The 18,273-nt window shown below is 39.0% G+C and overlaps 1 protein-coding gene across 5 annotated transcripts in view; it reads right to left on the bottom strand.

Annotated features, from left to right (window-relative positions):
• SDCCAG8 (SHH signaling and ciliogenesis regulator SDCCAG8) overlaps positions 1–18,273 on the bottom strand; it is a 159,617-nt gene that overhangs the window by 54,299 nt on the left and 87,045 nt on the right. For 4 of the 5 annotated variants that reach the window (XR_010921246.1, XM_067555257.1, XM_067555255.1 and 1 more), the window contains exons 14-15: positions 11,557–11,684; positions 8,873–8,981 (exon numbers count right to left, since the gene is read on the bottom strand). The exons of the other annotated variant lie outside the window; for it this stretch is intronic. Coding sequence is in view for 3 of the 4 variants with exons in the window: in XM_067555257.1 (XP_067411358.1) it covers positions 8,873–8,981; positions 11,557–11,684 (237 nt within the window). In the remaining variant the exon portion in view is untranslated. The remainder of the gene's footprint in view (positions 1–8,872; positions 8,982–11,556; positions 11,685–18,273) is intronic. 5 annotated transcript variants of the gene reach the window in all.

Consider the following 18,273-nt stretch of genomic DNA (forward strand, 5'->3'; position numbering starts at 1 on the left):
GCATGGTGTTTAAGTAATAAAGGCAGAAGTCTCACACCAATTTTTTAAAGAAGTGTGGATGAATCTATAGCATCACCAATTAAAGAATTTATTGTTAGGTGGATAAGTCACTAAAATATTCATCAGCAATGTGTTCTTTATTTAACACCTTGAAAGCAGAGACCCATCTCAAATGAGCACAACTGAGAAAATCTAGAGCATCACTTCCTAATCCAGTGACCACAAGTTAGTTCGTCTGCCATCTTGTTTCTTTCCTGCAAGGTGAATAGCAACTAGGAATGTGGTATGGGATATTATCACATCCCATGTCTGCAAGATTTCCCACCTTAAGAATATGATTTTTTTCTCTCCCAATTTGTATATATTGTGGCAGACAGCCGAGTCCACCCTCGTGGGCCTCACGCTTCCATTGCTTGTAGTAGGTCAGGGCGTCTCCAGTCACTCCGTTTTCCCCAAGGAGGGGGTAGGGACCCGGGCCCATCCACTCCTCCGGGTCCCAGCCCAGGGACCTTGTGAGAAGCAGCTATGTGCTGCTGGCACCGTGTTCCCAACTGCAGATTCTCTTCCCCTGGACTAATTTTCCCTCTCCTTCTGGCTTCTTGAGCCTGATACCTTCCTCCAGTCCGCTCCTCCACAGAATCTCTGCACTCTGGTCTGTTCCTCCTCGCAACTCAGTACTCCTACACACAGCACTGCACTCCTGCTCCTCCCAGCTCATGCGCTGTCTGTTTGGGTCAGAGGGTTTTTAGGGAGCACCTGGCTGGTCCCTAATTAGCCCCAGCTGCTCCTAATTGCCCCCTAACGACTCTCAGCTAAACTGCAGGGAACAGAGCCCGGAGCATTCTGAGGCTTACATATATCCCTTCAATCACTTTTCTACAGCCTTCTGCCTTTGCTATATCACAATATGTACATTGTGATAGTTGATAGAAAGTAGTAGTACCTTTGGTGACGCAGGAACTTGAAAGTCCTCATTGAGCCTCACCTCTGATCTCCAGTGGTTCAGAGGCTGTTGCTGCAAATTTTCAAAATATTTAGGTGCCTAAAGGTGAAAATAGGTACCAAGTGTGATTTTCAAAAGTGCCTAAGCAGGTTAGGTTCCTAGCTCTTATTGAAAATCCCACTAGGCACACACCTGCATTTCTAGGCAACTACCTAAATATCTTTGAAAACCTAGCACAAAACGCCAAGATGTGGAACCCCACTCAGAGTTAGATTTCCAGTCCTCGGTTTGATGCACCCATTGTTATTATAGTTTGGATTGGAAAACTCTGCAATTGCATTTCAGATACAGATAGTCCACAGATTGGACCATGACCAAGCAAGCAAATCAAAGGCTGTTAGACAACCAAAACCAGTATAAGAGTAAATTACCTGATTTCACTGAACTTTTGGAGGAAATTACTTTACACACTATGGGAATAATCCAAAGCCTTTTGAAGTCAATGGAAAGACTTCTAACGACTTCACTGGGCTTTGAACCAGGCTCTACGCTAAAAGTTCACGCAATCAATTTACCATATGTGAGAGAGTGGGCTAGATTCACAAAGGGGATCTATGTACTCTGCTGCTCAGTGGAATTCACAGCATGAAGTTAGGTGCCCAGGCTCAGTATGTACTCTGTGGAGAGAATTAGGTGCCTATCCAAGTCAGCCCTTTCTCACCCCAAAAAAAGGACACAGATACACTGTTCACCCCATAAAAGTCAGAGGTTAGGGCACATCTGGTATGTGGGAGACCTGTTTTCAAATCTCTGCTCTGCTTGATTTACAGCAGGGATTTGAACACAGGTCTCGGACATCCTAGGTGGGCTACAGAGTCAGTTTCTGCCTCTCTTTCTCTCACCCAATGAATATTTATGTGTACAAAGCGAAACAACTTCAAGAGGAGAGGCAAAGACAGAGAGACTCCAGCATACCTTATACCCTTGGGCCCTGAGAGATCTGGGCTCAAGTTCCTGCTCCAAAGCAGGTAGAATGGGGATTCAGACTGGGGTCTTTCATATCCAAGGTGAATGCCCTAACCACTAGGCAATTGGGTATTCTGGGATATTCCCCCAAAAATTCCTGATCTGCTCACCCCTCAGCTGTCTTTCATGAGGGTTAGGTATGCTCTGAGCACTCACTCACTGGATCGCGATCTGAAAGCAAGATAGGTGTTGGAATACCTAATTTGACAATCCTGACAGGATTTAGGAATGAGAGAGGGTTTTGAGCAGCTTGTTAGCTATGGGGTGGAATCAGGACTTGGGTGGCTTTGTGCATGCCTACCAGCAGAAACTTGGATGCTTTGGGGACTTTAGGTGCTTCCGAGATTAGGTAGTACCTAAGCAGTGGTTTTGTGAATGTCAGTGGCACGTAAATATTGGACTTAGGCACCTAACTCCTTTTCTGAATCTAGCCCTGTGAGACTGTGTGCTGGATACAGTCTGAGTACAGAAACTGGAAACCAGGAGTTTTGCAGTTCTAATCCTGGCTCTGACAGACTCTTTTCAGCAGCTTTGGACAAATCAGTTATTTGCATTTCCTAATATGTAAAAGGAAATAATAATTGTCAGGGGAGATTCCCCAGCTGTGGAGGCCCTAGGACCAAGGTGGTGTCTCCCCTTCTCACTATCATGTGGGCTTGGGAGAAAACTGGAGAGGAGCCAGAAACTTCAGCCATAGGGACAGAAGAAACCAAAGGGGAACGCTTTGGCCATTCAGACAACTTTCTACAGTTTTGACTGGACTTTTTCTGCCCTGTGCTGATTAGCTGCTACAGCCCTTTTCCTCCATCTCCCCCTTCTTCACAGACTCTTCACCTTAGCATCACTCTTCTTGCCCTCTTCTCCCACTCCCTTTTCCTGTCCACCTCATTGCCTTTCCCTTCAGTGCCCCCTTTCCCTTTCATTTAGCTGATCCCTCCTAACTAAACACACCAAAAAATAAAATAAAAGAATATCACGGAATTAATGTGATGTGTGCTGCCACAACACAGTTCACTCTGATTGTAAGCGCTTAGGGGTAGGGACTGTCTTTTTGTTCTATGTTTGTGCAGTGCCTGGCACAAGGAGTCCAGTGTATGACTAGGGCTCATAGGTACAACAGAAATACAAATAATAATAATAGCAGCCCACCTCAGTGTTTTTCAGATTAATTACTGAATGGTTTATAAAGCACTTTGAGACCTTTGAGTAAAAGTTACTGTTATAAGTGCGAAGTATTATTCATTTTATTAATAAGTGCAAACTGCTACGGCGGTTTCAAAGTATATTTATCAGCAAGCAATATTTTATTCACTCAACGCAACAGTCATTTCATCTTTCTACATCTCAATTTATCCATGTGTAAAATGGGGATAATACAATTTAGACTCTCAACAAGGCACTGTAAGATTTACTATATGAAGATATTGTGACGCTAGGCCTGAAAAAGCCAAGCAACTTTGCAAGCTGCATAGCCCAACTCTGACCTTTCAAGATATATTATAGGAAAATATAATGGTAGTGAGGGTCATTCCTTATAAGTAGACTAGAGCTTTGATATGCAAGTGTATTGTTGGTAGTTATTTGATGCTATTCACAAATCTCTGGTTAGAAATTAGCAATGTAGATAAACTGCTTTCCTGTCTGTCACTGTTCTATTAATTAAAAGTTCAAAAGGAACATATGAACATTTAGATGAAACTTTGAATGTAACAATACTATTGTTTGTATTTCTCTTTGAAGTTTAAGTAGTAAATACCTGTAAATGGTTATAAATGGCCAATTACCTTGGGCTAATGTAACTAGTTACCTGTGTGCTCAGGACATGGGAGATGGTACTTCAGAGTCCCAAGTAATCATTATTAATTGTTCAAGGAGACACCTGCTGTCAAGGAAATATCCATCAGCCTGCACGGATCTATAAAAGATTCTAGGGGACTGATCCTTTTATCTCATATCTGTTCAAGCTGGTCAGGGAAAGTTGGATCGCAAGATTGAGATCCCAGCAGCAGCCTAGAATCACCCTGCTAATTCTCATGGGGGAATTTGAACAAACTCTGTACACGGACTATTTAGTCTTCATTCCTCTAGATCAATCCATCTACAACTGAAGCTGTGAATCAAAGGACTGAGACCCATCCAGGTACTGGATGTGCACCAGAGGGACTATACAAGCCTGCAAACTCCACATTTCTACCGGAAACCTGATGTAAATGGACTTTCCAATTGTTTGTATATATGATTGCTTTATCATTTAACACTTCTCATAGTTTGTTTCTTTCCTTTTAAAATAAATCTTTAGTTTTAGTTACTAAAGGATTGGCTGGCAGTGTGGTATTTTGAGTAAGATCCAAACTTATATTGATCTGGTAATGTGGCTGACCCTTTGGGGTCAGGAGAACCTTTTTGGTAAAGAGCATAGAGTTTTAAATAACTGGTCTCTTTACTGGACCTAGAGGCTGATTGGGAGCCAGAGACTGAAATGCAGTAGAGGGGGTTGTGTATATTTTTGTTTTAGCATTTTGATAACCAATGGGGGAATCAGAAGCATTGTTTGTGGTTGGTTGGGAAGTCTGACTTCCGTGTCACCCACCAGTGTTGGGAGAATCTGCTCTCCTTTTGCAGCCTGCCCTGACTTTGGCATTTTCAGATGGCTACCGGAGGCATGGATGGGTCACAGATATATTAAGTGTCTTGAGTCATATCTGCAGAAGAGTCATTATGTAAGTGCAAATTATCATCACATATCCATGGCATAGCATAACTATTGTAACTAGTGAAACTAAATAGAGTTATGAATTTACCCTAGTGGAAAGACTGAATTCTAGGGGAGAGATTCTCCTCCAACTTTGGTACCCATGTGCCACTCTAGTGGCATATATGAGATATAAAAACATTGCAGTAGAATGAGGGAAAAGGCATCATCGGTCCAGTGTAATTGGTTCTCCACTGTTCTCCTCACAAACCCTGGTGTGTTGGGAATGAAAGGGAAAGGAGTGCGTTGGGAATGGGAGGGGGTAACACTGAGGATTCTGGGTTACGATATACCTCTCAGGAGGCTGCTGTAAGTCTGAGCAGCCCATGGCTGGCTGCATTAGCCCCTGAAGAAGCCCAGAACTTGCGTAGTAGAAAGATAGCTTATAATATACCACCTTGTATTGCTGCCCACTCCCACAATTTTATTTCAAGTTTCGAGATATTTGGTGTTTTTCTTAGAGCCCCAATTCCAAGATTTATGTGACTCTCAGACTTCATTTAAAACAAAGGCTAGTTTCTATCCTGAATGGTTGTTGTGAAAGTTTTGAAAATACGACTTACGGGTGCTGTAAAATTCAAAATCCAGGAGGCAAATAAATATTCAAAATATTTTTTTTTTTTTAAATCCCATGATTTTTAAGTCACAATTTTTTGAGCCCTGATTCATGATTTTTTAAGACTTGGAGTTGGTAAAATTTGTGCTGCCCTTCTTCCATCTATACTGTGTTTTGCACCATATTTTCTGGAGCCACAGCACAGAATCAGAGTTTAGCTGTTTAATTCAGCAGTGTCTATTCTTGCGCATCAGAAAAACCAGTTAATTTTATTGTATTACAATGACAAGTGCTATAAAGTAATATTTTTGTTGACATAATTGAGATAGGGCTAATTCTTCTTTAAGTGGACAGCATATCTTAATGATTTGCTTTTGCAGATAGATTTCACATCCTTGTGCCACTAGCTCAGGCAAGCTACTCCGCATGTTGAGTGTAATGAGTGCAGTCTCTCAACAGAACATGAACCAAACATGCAGAAAAATAGTTTAACCGGGTGTGTGTTCTTTACTTCAATTAAACTCACACAGTTGGACACGTACTGTTGCCAAAACAGTAATATAATTTATACATTATAGTCCAAACGGTAAAACTACACTAAAAGTCATTTAACAATATTTATAACACCATAAAATACAGTGTTAAAATATATGAACTGCAATATGTACCAAAATTGTAAAATTTGTTTCTCATCATCAGTGATTAAAACCAGGATCATTGCTCTAGCTTCAATACTCACAACCCTGGTGACAGATTAGAATTCAAATCTTAATGATCAATTTACAATTAACAAGATAGAAGTGAAACAAATTAAACCAACCATTATATATAACGAGACCCAATGGACTCCCATTGTTCCCCTTAATTACAAAACGCAAATCACAAATACACAATGGGCAGTGATAAGCATCAATCCACAGTCGGCGAACTCCAACAGTAACAATCAGAGAAAAAACTAACAAAATAACACAGAAGGCACCAACAAAGGACCACATTCTGATTTTTTTTTTTTAAACACTTGTATGTGTATTCAGTACCTTAATACATACTATTTATCTTTAATGCATCTTGAGGTGTGTATAATCTGTTCAGTACTCTGTCCTTCAGAGATCTACCTAACCCTAGCTAGAGGTTAGCTCACAATAAAGATTTTACCTAACAAAACAGGTATTACAGATACCATGTATGAAATGTAGCTAAGTAGATACACAGCTGGGGGTAACATTTCATGTACAAACGCATTTGTAAAACTTAAACTTAATCTGCTTCCTCTAAACATGCCCCAAATATCTTACGTAAATTTAATACATACTCTACACTTTTAACTGATCTCTTATTGCAAGAGCTTAAATGTTTTTACACACATTAATTAATACAGCATCATAGCACTCCTGTTAAGTATTATCCACATTTTACTGATGGGGAAACTGAGCCAGAGAAATCCAAGATAGATAACAACATATCTAGGAACAGAAATCATATGTTCTGGACCCAGACCTCTGCTCTAATCACTAGACCAGACACTCTAATGTGCTGTGTAGAATCCAAGATTTTGGCACTAACTGAAGCCTATGGTCTGGCCCCCATAACAGAAGGCAGCAAAAATGTCCTCCATTCAGACAAATAGGGCACACTGAATAAACCATGGGATCGGAATCTGCTTTGAGTAATATATACAGGCAGCATATTATGAAATCTGCGAAATAATTCTATTTGAAAAGAAAATGCCTTCTCCATTGACCCCTGGAATTGTAGCTGCGCACATAGTGAACATGAGATAACAAGATTATCTTGAGTTGAGAGGATATGAAAGTCAATGGCACATTATGCACTCTGACACATTACTTCCTCTGGTCATTCAAACAACAGCTGGTAAGATCATCTTTCTTGTCTGCAATTCTGACCATGTCTCACCAAATCCCTCTACTAGTGTCCCATTTTCCACTATCTTTATTTCAGTCTTCGTCTCCTTACTCTTACTTCAAGGGCCTTCACAATTCTGCCTCACCCAATTTATCCATTCTTGTTTTCAGATTGTATCAACCCCCATTCCCTTCATTCCAATGATACCAGCCTCAACCTACCATATGTCCACTTCTCATAACTGTCTTCCACACTGCTCCCTAAGCCCAGAATACCCTTCATTAGGGACCGATAAGGGAGCTACACATTCCTCGACACTTACAAGACTTTAGTCAGCCAATATTGGCTAAAAGGAGGGGTCTAGGGGATTGTTGATATTTATTTACACAAAAAAGTATATATTTTCATTCTTTGCCCCCGTACTTCATATGTTACTTGACAAGGTCTTTGTGCATGTCAGAAGCACTTAGTATGTTTTGTGAACTGGTGGAATAATAATATACCAAGTTTGTAAATCTTATTTCAGTTATTACTTTGCCTGCAGCCAGTTATGGTTTCAAGCTTCTCCAGCTCTCTGAATCCTTCCTATTTTACTAAGTCTTATTTTGCTATTTCAGTGTTGGACAACTTGAAAAGCAGATTGGCTGGCAAAAGTGTTACTTGTCTGCCTCCTGAAGATGCAGCTTGACATTTGCAATGGGGGAGTTTCTTTTGAAAATAAGCCTTCTTACATTTCCTCCATTTTTAATTCCTTCTCCAAACTCTTTGCTTACCAAATTCACTTTAGATGAAATACACCTTTTTGAAGAGCATGCATAAAGTCTACACACCACTCAATACCCACTTAGTCCTGCAAGTAAGATTTAATGGTGGATAGGTTTGTGGAGGCTCTCTGCAAAGAAGCGAGTTTCACTCTTTGGAATACAAAATCAAATGGCTTATTTTATTAATATCACATATGAACACAGAATCTCAGTGCTACAACCACAAATTTTCCCAATTCGTTACAAGATACTCTTCTTATAGCCTAAAAGCTAACTGTTTATGGATACAATGCACTGTTTATGTATACAATGCAAGTCTAAACTCCTACTTTTACTCAAATTTAACTCAAAAGAGTCTTATTTTTAGTTGCTCCAAATGTAGAACTACCATTTACTTCAATGGGAACACCACATGAGTGGAGGGTATAGAATCATAGCCTAACTGAGCAGGAATTTTCACAAGACTTTGTTGAGAGGGAAGATCCGATGGAGCAATCTTCTCGAACTAGATAGTGTGTGCTATTATAAACTAAATGACTTATTTAAAATATTCTAAGTAATTTATCTCCCAGATACTCAACAGAATTCTGCTTCTTCATATGACATGAAAATCCTTAACCAAATATTTTGTATTTTTAGCATAATTTCAAATAAACAAAATTAGAATTGTGGCAATTTGACTGTTAATTTACAAATTTTTATTTGAATACTAATGCTAATAAGAATATAATATGTGATTTCTCATATCTGAATAGTCCAAGTTATTTAAATGGAAACACCATTTGCAAAGTGGAAAATTAGACACATCCATCTTGGTTTCTCAAGTTGCAGACGTATTTATATTGAGCAGATTGGGAATAGGTGTGGATGAAAGTTTTAGAGGACGTGAACAATAAATATAAATAAAAATAATAAATATAGTAACTCACTTCTAAGAACCAAGGCTAGTGTAAAAAAGTGACACCTACCTGTTTTTTTCTGTCACATGTTCAAGCTTCCTTGCCAACATGCAACATTCTTCCTTTAATTTTGCTATGAACGTATTCTGGGAGGTCAGCAAAGAATCCAGTTCATTCACTAGAAATTATATTTTTATATTTATAAAGTTAAGACTTGGATACGAAAATTTAAAATATCCTTATTCCCTCCCATCCCCTCCTTTTTTAAAATATGGTTTAAATTCCAGGCATCTGAACATGAGATAATGATGTAATCACGATTTACCAAAGAATGGCTAAACTTTAGAATTTCTGAATGGAAAAAAAATCTAAGCTACCTCTTCTCTCAGACATGCACATAAACATTCATCTTAATCTTTCCTGCAATTCTCCATTAGAGCATAATCTTGCAAGGTGCAGAGAACCCTCTACTTCTGTTGAAATTATAAATGGAGTGTGAGCACCACTTAGTACTACCAGTCCCTTGAACAGTTGTCCTTACTGCATCTTTTTGGTAGAATGAGCAAGCAGTCTCATCCACAACAGACATGCAGGCAACTGAACAAAGAGGCTATCAGAGGTGATAATGGACCAAAGCCTTTTGTGACAAACTACCATAAATGCCATATTCACTCATTTGTTTTTCTTAAATTTGAGAGTGATTTTTATGTTTGTGAGAGGCATCAGACTGGAAAACACTGGGCTTTGATGTCCCCCATCTACCCAACAGGTACAGGATCAAAGTGGTAATGTTCATACTGGGCCCACCAAGGTATGTTATCCATCTTTGAAGAAATCAGTTCATTTAGTCTTTGGTCTTTCTATTGAGTCTGACAACTAGCATTCAACATATATGATGTAGACACATAGACCTATGTCCAGTGGGAACGGCACAGACCATTTTATACTGATTAGTTTCTGTAATATTTTAGCCTATCTTAGGTCAATAGTATTACCTAGAAATCAAAGGTCTTCAATATTTGAGCGAGAAGACCCTGTATTCCCTAAATTTCTATTCTTAAGAACATCCCTGAAACTGTACATTTCTGTTTGTGTTGTTATCAGATTCCTTCATATTTAACAAATATATAATGAAATACATTTTATACAATTATGACTAGAATATTTCAGTCCTTTCATCTGTTCCCAATTTACAGTAATAGTATATAACATAACATCCCCAAACAAACAAAACAAAGGTCATAATACCGGAGATCTTTATATACAAAATGATCATTTTTTCTATTCTTACTGACACATTCAATCCCAATCTTGTCCCAATACACTAAAATTAAGCAATATCTTATGGACCTGGGAGGGGGGAGGGGGGGCAAATAAATTAATTTTCCTTAATTTTTACCAAATTACAGCTGCCTATATGCAGATGTGCTGGACAGAGTGGGGAAAAGAAGACACAGAGCTCCTTTCCCTTTAGCACCTCACTGTAGAAGGCAGTCGTAATGCAGCTGCTTGTATTCCCTTAACACAAAGCAAGCCCACTAGTACTGATGACAACGCTGCGGGAAGCGTGTCTGCATAGGACGGCGGGTGGATGTGGGCTCACCACCTATTGCACCAGCTAGCACTGGTTGGGAAGGAATGACAGCTACCTCTTTTCTAGAAGCTTTACAGGGGTAGAATGTGTTTTCCCCGGAACCATGGTAGGCATGTTCTGCAAAGTTATAGCACCTCCCTCCACCGTTGCATAGATGTTACACATTCCCCCATTCTAGCATTCCAACGGCTCTAAGAGCTACAATCTGGGTCTTTGTTATTAATGTAATTGGTTAAGTATTAAATGTGGAGTTAACACACCCTTATTTTGCCTAATGCCATTGATAAACATGGAGCATTACAATGGGAAAAGTATAGGCAAAATGTTTTGACTGTGAACAAATAAAAGTGCATATTCTGAAAGTCCTTTTCAGATTAAAGGTAAAAAGTTATAGGTCAGCTGAGCCCGTCTGATGAAAGATGTCAGCTTCCAGCCAAGCTGCCAGCTATGGTCAGTGCCTTTTATTAGTAAATTTAAACTGCAGTTGTGAGAATCTGAAGAATGCAAAGGATTAAACATCCTTGTTCTAAACTGGGGGAAAAAAACATACGAATGCTAAAAATGTTTGAGACTGCAAAGATTAAATAAAGGAACATATCAATTTGCAGCCAGTGAATTACATCCAGCTGCGACAGTGAATTAAGAACCGATTAATGGCTAAAGCTTTTCTCCAGTTTGGATGCTGAAGCAAACTCATTAAGCTTTTAGAGTAGCTATAATGTGTGTACTGTGGGAACTGTTCAATGCTATTCAGGAGACTTTAACTGTAAGCTCAGAGCATTTCCCGCAGAGCTTCTGATGCTATTTTCTTTATATAACATGTGTGCCTGAAAATCCAGCCAAAAACAAGCCCTTTGTTTTTCTACTTTGTTGTGGTCTCTCTCAGCTTTACGTTTCTTGAACACAGGTAAATAAACTCATAATCCAGATGGTGCAACAGATGTGAGAGCAGCACTCTGAAATCAACAGACAGTGGGCAATACTTTCCATTTTCTCTTTTAAACGCTAACTAATATGTAATTCAGAATCTCCGGTGTAGTTAGCATCTGCTCCCTTCGGCCAGCCAAAGGTTACAGGTGTTCCTGATGTCATTTCACAGTAAGGCGTGGGCCTGGCTTGTGAGTGAATGCCCAGGCTCTAATCTTTCCCTACCACCTACCAGTTTTATCATGCTGGGCCTCCATTTGCTGCATCTTCTGTGTCAGCTCCTGCTCTCTTTGCTCCGCCTGAAGGGCTCGCGCCTTTGCTTCATTGCTAAAACTGTGCTGAATACTTTCTTTCTCCAACCTATAAAAACAAACAGAAAACAGAGAAATACAAAACAACATACTACTCTAGAGTCAGAATGGTTTGTTCAACTGAACTTAAAAAAGCTGGTCTAGCTTTTCACATAAAACATTTCCCACAGATGCCCTCCCCTCCCCAGACACACATTTGAAGTTGAGAATGCCGACCTCTCTCGTACAATGACAAACACACCCCAGTGGCTAGTAGAAAATGGATGAAAGCATGACCTATTTTATGAACGAAAAATAATTCATAATCCATGTATTCTTGTATTACTTTATAATATTAAATGAGTCTTCTACTATAAGGAAGCCTTTCTTAAGATCCAACTGGCCTTGTGCAGTTTCTTTTCTCTCTTGTAAACGTTATATATTTAATCTAGTGATAAAGTTTAGGGGCCTGATCCTGATAAACTAAACTCCCAGTGAAATCAATGGGAGTGGAGACAATGGCAACAGTTTCCAGAGTGCTCAGATTACAGCTATTTTAAAAGCATCATGCATCTGAACAGGAGAAAAGCTTCATTCATTAATTTAAGTCAATAGGAGATGAGGGTAGAGTCTTGTGGGTTTCGTAAATGCGAAATAACATGAAATAAAACAAAAAAGTAACTTGTATAACTAAATAGAACAAAAAAATTACCCTGCAGCAGCAGCTGCTGTTCTGTGGGGTTAGGCCTGGATCCTGCGATCTGATGCACAGGGTCACAGTTCCACTTCCTCTCACATTTGCCTCAGGAGGGGGGAGGGGCAAATTTGTGTAAGTGGCATTGAGACCTGGCACTCTGGAGGATGGGTCCAGCTGCTTGACACAGGAGCCGCTGCTGTGGGGTGGGCGCATGGCAGGATCACTTGGCAACCCCTCCTTTGGAGGGTCACGACCCAACCCCTCCACTGGGACACACTCTCTCTCACACTCTCTAACACAGAGCCTGTGGGCAGGACCCGCCCCCAGACTACCCTGGGGTCAGGATCTGATTGCTTCCACCCCGCCAGGCCTCCCACGCACACCCCAGAGATAGGACCTCTCACCTCCCAAGGTTTTCACGCACGCACACACAGGCACACGCACGCACAGAGGGTAGGACTATCTCCCTAGGGACAGGATTCAATCCATCTTACATCCTCCCAGAATAAGATGTAATGAATGAAATTCCCATAAAATAAAAAGAATTTCACAGGGTTCTAGATGAGGGCATCCAGTACCTCACTGGAGAAAGTTAACATCACACAGGATCAGTACCCTATGGCTCTACACATTAGGGACTTATACAGTAAGGCTGTATGCAAGTGACTGACTGCCTATCACAATACTGAGACTGAAGGTATAAGTTTACTATCAATTTACTTGACTGAATATATATATAAATGTCAAGTTACCACACGCCATTTAAACATTTTATTTGACACAGACCAAGCAAAGACAGCATGGATAACAAGAAAGGAAAAGATATGCATATATTAGATAAGGGCCTGAGCTGCAGAGGGGTTTGGTTCTGCTATGAACCACTGAATAGTTTGGATCTAGATCTAATCTAACCCAAAATTTGAGTGCGCTCAGGTTTACGGGCTGATTCTAGGTTTACCAAAAAAATTATATGATCTTGCTGTAACTACTTTTATTGGCTTAAGAATACCTTGAAAGTTACAGTTTAATAAATCCTTTTAACATTCTGTGAGCAATAAGATGACAATTCTGGGTATGGGTCACGTAAGGATAGTGCCACACCTCAGCTGCTGCACTTAACCTTTGGCTTTGTACTTAATAACCCAACCGAGATATTAAAATATCTCAGCATGACACGCCCTATGTTACATCTTCTTGCTTACATTTATGCCAAAGCAATATAAATGGTAGGTGGGTTATACAATACTCTAATTCCCGAACCTGGCGTTGCAGTCTGACCTCAGGCAAAATTCCCCTTGAATTCAACGGGAGCTTTGCCTGAAGTAGGACAGGGCCTGAGGTGATACAAAGAATACACGTTGAGTGCTGGGGGGAGGCGGGGAAAAAAAAAAAAAAAAAGAAAAAGTTTGAATAAAATGTTTTGTCAAGGAAACGTTACAGAATAAAATGTGTTTCTTCATATCATTCATAATCCTTGTTTTCAAAGCAGAAACCTTTTTTAAAAACACATTTAGCCTAGATTGTGCCTATCCCTGGGCACTCCAGGGGGGCCAGGCACAGACTTCTCATGCTCCTAGCAAAGACCAGGGAAGTCCAACACTGACAGTAGCACAAAACTGGTCAAGAGGGGTGCACATACCTGTCTCTACAAAATGGCCAACAGAGATGGCCAAGCATGCTGAGAGATTGAACAATGAACTCCCAAAAGGAGTAAGGGCAATCAGGACTGTAGTCCCCTGGAAGGATTGTGCCTCTTCCTCATGCACAATGGGGAAAATTTTCCAAACGCTGAAGTTACTTAGGCTGCCATGTCCCATTTTCTAAAGTGACTTAGGTATTTAGGGAACCTAATTTCCATTGATTTTCAATAATACTTGAGCTCTTAAGTGTCTAAGACACTTTTGAAAATCACACCAAATATTTCTACAAGCAGCTGCCAGTACACAGAGCAATCTTTTCCATTGTACTTTGCAACACTTCCATAGCATAATCTTCGTGAGGACTTGAATTGAAAAGTTGTTTCTTAACTGTCTTCTCCTCAGTAAACAAAATAACATTAAGAGCAAAGAGTCTTAAGGAAAAAAACTGCAAATCAAAAGACATCTCTTCCTTGCCACACACAATAGGGAAAAAAAAAAGGCTGAGCCTAATGCTAGTAAAGATGAAATCTCATTGTGTTTGTTTATTTTAATCTTGATGGACAAACCTTAAAATAATTGAGAAACTCTACTACACTTATCCATGTACTGACACTGAAATCAGAACTAAAGCCACTGAAATGTAATAAGGGATCAAAATTAGAAAGTCCTCTGATGGGTAAAATAAGGATATATTTCAATGACAACCACCAGCTTTTTTCAAATCAGACATTTTCTGTTTATGCATTTCTTGGGAATTGGACCATCACCAGATGAGGGCTGAAATTTAAGGAGCTTTGAGGCAAAGTCAGATCTTGTATGACCTCTATGCATTTACCATAAAAATACCGGGAACACTAGTTTTGTTTTTAAATCAGATTTTGTTCCAAACAAAAGTATATATTTTAATTGATTTCAACTAGACTACTCATATAAGTAAAGACTTGCAGGATGAGCTTTTCAATTCTCTCAGTCACCAAAACATGTACCAAATGGAGGGTGAGAAGCCAGAAAACATTTTACAGGAGGGATTCTCAAAAGTTTTCACAATGTGGATCACATTTTAACACAGATTGTCTCATGGACCTCTTGTCTTCTCAGTCAAAGTACCACAGACCACTTTTCTTCCCATTCAGTCATATAGACAACTTTGTGGCAATTATCACATTTGGTTACACAGAAGAAATATATTCAGAAGGTATTTAATGCATTTTAGTGTCTTACTTCAATTTAGCAACTGGAAATAGGGAGGAAGAACAGAATACAACCAGCTAGTTTTCCGTGAACCATCAGCATGTGCTCCACATACCACAGTTTGGGGATTTCTGTTCTAGTGCCAGATAATGGTATGAATATAGCCCAACGACATGGGTAACAAATTGTGATTAGGAGATTGCAATCGATATTTGAAAAAGTTTGTATTTGCTGGTCAAACTGCATATTACTGCAGTCACTCTGCACACAGAATTCCCACTGCACTCAGTGAGAATTCTGCATGAGACTAACTGCAGTATCAAATCATTTCAAAGCACTAGAAATTAAATATTAAGAAACAATCCCATACTGGATGGAAACTATAAGCTCACAGGTCTTGTTTGTCTCAAACACGTATTATTCCACATACAGAATCATTAAATATGGGACAAACTTCAGTATCTTCCGCTCTAAAGACAAAGCCTGCTTCTTTGATCTTGCCTTTTCTAACAAACACATAGCAGGACATACATTAAAAAAATAAACTAAAAATCCTTAAAACACAGACGCCTACCAAAACAAAACCCTTCACTGAACACACTATTCTCTCCTTGGGGAGAAAATGAGAGAGATGTTAATCACATAAACTTAATCGACTACCAGAAGGCACTCAATTACTACAGTGATGAGGGTGGTAAAAGAACCGAAAATAGAAGTTTTTGGACAGAATTTCCCACAAATTTCTCCCCTCCATCCTTCACTAATTCATTTTCATATTACAGTTATTTTGCAACTAGAAGGGCAAGCATGCAGCTTCTTCACAATTTATTCTGATGCTAAAGCATTGGGAGTTAGATTTTCAAAAATTAAAAGGAAGTTACCATGAACCAGAAAGTCATTCACCCTTGGCATGGACTTAATTTGTTCCCTCTGTTAATCTAAAAACCCTACATTCACTTTCAAGTCTGTCATCCCATTCCATTCTGCTTAATGCCATACAGTTCTTTTTAATGATGACCACATCTATTCACAGTTTCCACACAGAGCTATCTTAGATCCCACAGTATTTCTCTATTTAGAATAGAAAATACCTGCAGGATCTTAAGATACCACTGTGTGGTAACTAGGTAAATACTGAGTATAGTGGTCTCACCACTGAAACTTATTCAAAGTAGGAGAAGTTTAGCAGAAAAATAGATAATAGTTATTTTATAATTAATTGAACTCTAAGGGGCGGGGGTGGGGGAAGGGGAGAGAAATGTGTGTGTGTGTGTGTGTGTGTGTGTGTTAGAACTGTATAAAATTACCAATTCATAAAAGCCATTATTACCAGATCATTACTTTTTTAAACATCATGGGGATCTGAAAGATTGCCCTTCATGGCAGTTACATCCTGGGCTGTTTGCTATTTCAGTTTCTGGAACAAACTGGCCATGGACTCTGTGCAGTTGGTTGCAAGGTGTTCTCAACAGAAGGCACAAGCTTTTGAAACTGACCAGAAGCAGCAGACTGTGCTTGATGAGCTTCAAGACACAATTTAACATTTACTTACTTGGTCAAATTTTTAATTGATCTGTGAATTTATGGATTAATTTATTAGGTGTGTTTAGGTTATTGTGTCATTGTTAATATGCAGAAGGTTCGATTACAGAGCACTTATGCTTAGAGGCTATTTTGTTATTTTATAAATTATTCTTTTTATTGATGTACAACAAACCAGGTGTTTTAGCAGATGTAGCTTTATATAATAATAAATACCTGACCTGATTCTGATCTCATACCAATGAGAATCAGGAATACCACCACTGAAATCAATGAAATTACACTAGTCTAAAACTGGTGTGGGATTACATTCAGGACCTAAATAAGGTATTCCAGTTGCTCCTGTACTTTAAATGTGTTTTGGGCCCATTTAAAATGTTCAAATACACTGTAAAAATTGCCTTTGAAATGGGACAAAAAACAGAACAAAACCTCTTAACTACTAGCATTGAAGTGTCTCTCTCCCAAGATGCCAGTACTTCTCAGAAACATCACAAAGCTAATAATACCTTATTCAGAGCAATCAGAGTTAAACTTTGACAAATTTCCAAATTTAGACAACTGATTACCCTCAAGCTACCTGACAAATTATCCTACAATGCCTCTCGTGTTAAAGCAAACAATACGACCATCACTAATGAAGGGTCTGACCGTATTTTGTACTTACTCCACTAGAGTTCAGCTAGTGTCAAGCAATTTTATGATAATATCCTATATTTTTGGGGAGTTTCAACTTGCCCTGTGTAATTCATCCAAAGCTGAAAGTTCATATGTAATTTCACAGCTCACTGCCAAAATTTATTTCACAAACTCTTATATTTATGCAACTAAATAAATAGTAAATAAATAATGAAAAAGAATAATTTCGGCTAACAGTATAACAAAATTAAAACTAAGCTTATGGCTTTAAAATATTTTTGTATGTATCCAAATTTAATTCATTTAATGGGGAATTAGACAATTTGAAGGCTTGGTAACATGCAACACAAGCCTATAATGTCCAGGTCACACCTTTTTAAATCCAGCCGGAGTCACTGATGGAAAGCAGATATTACAATATGACAGCTGTGGTATGAAATGAGTTTGAGGTCTCGCTATATGTCTTAGTACAGTGGCTTTCAACCTATGGGTCTACAGACTATGTTTAAGATTTTCAAAGGGTCAGTTCCGGAATTTCAAATTTTTTAGGGGTCCACAAATGAAAAAAGGTTGAAAACCACTGTCCTAGTAGATAGTTGTACACATCAGAACAGCAACTTAACGGTTTTTATCAAATGGAAATCTTGGTGATGTTCTCAGAGAATTGATGTACTGTATGGGCATAGAATCTGAATCACCTTTTCATCCATATGGGAGCTCCTTAAAGGTCAAGTTTTAGGCATATTGAATGGGCAATGCAAGGAAGCCTTAACATGTTACTTGGGCAGTACTAGTTCTATCTATAGATTTCCATCAATACAGTTTTTTTGAACACTAGATTCACTTATAAAATAAAAATTGAAACAAAACCCCCAATTCAACATAAAAATGTATCTATAAACAATGAATCCGTAATATGATCTAGCTCTTTTGGCATTTCCTCCCCAAAA

The sequence above is a fragment of the Emydura macquarii genome, unplaced genomic scaffold (genome assembly GCF_026122565.2).
Source record: "Emydura macquarii macquarii isolate MOO-44397 ecotype Brisbane River unplaced genomic scaffold, CSIRO-AGI_Emac_v2 contig_1597, whole genome shotgun sequence".
Lineage (NCBI taxonomy): Eukaryota > Metazoa > Chordata > Testudines > Chelidae > Emydura > Emydura macquarii.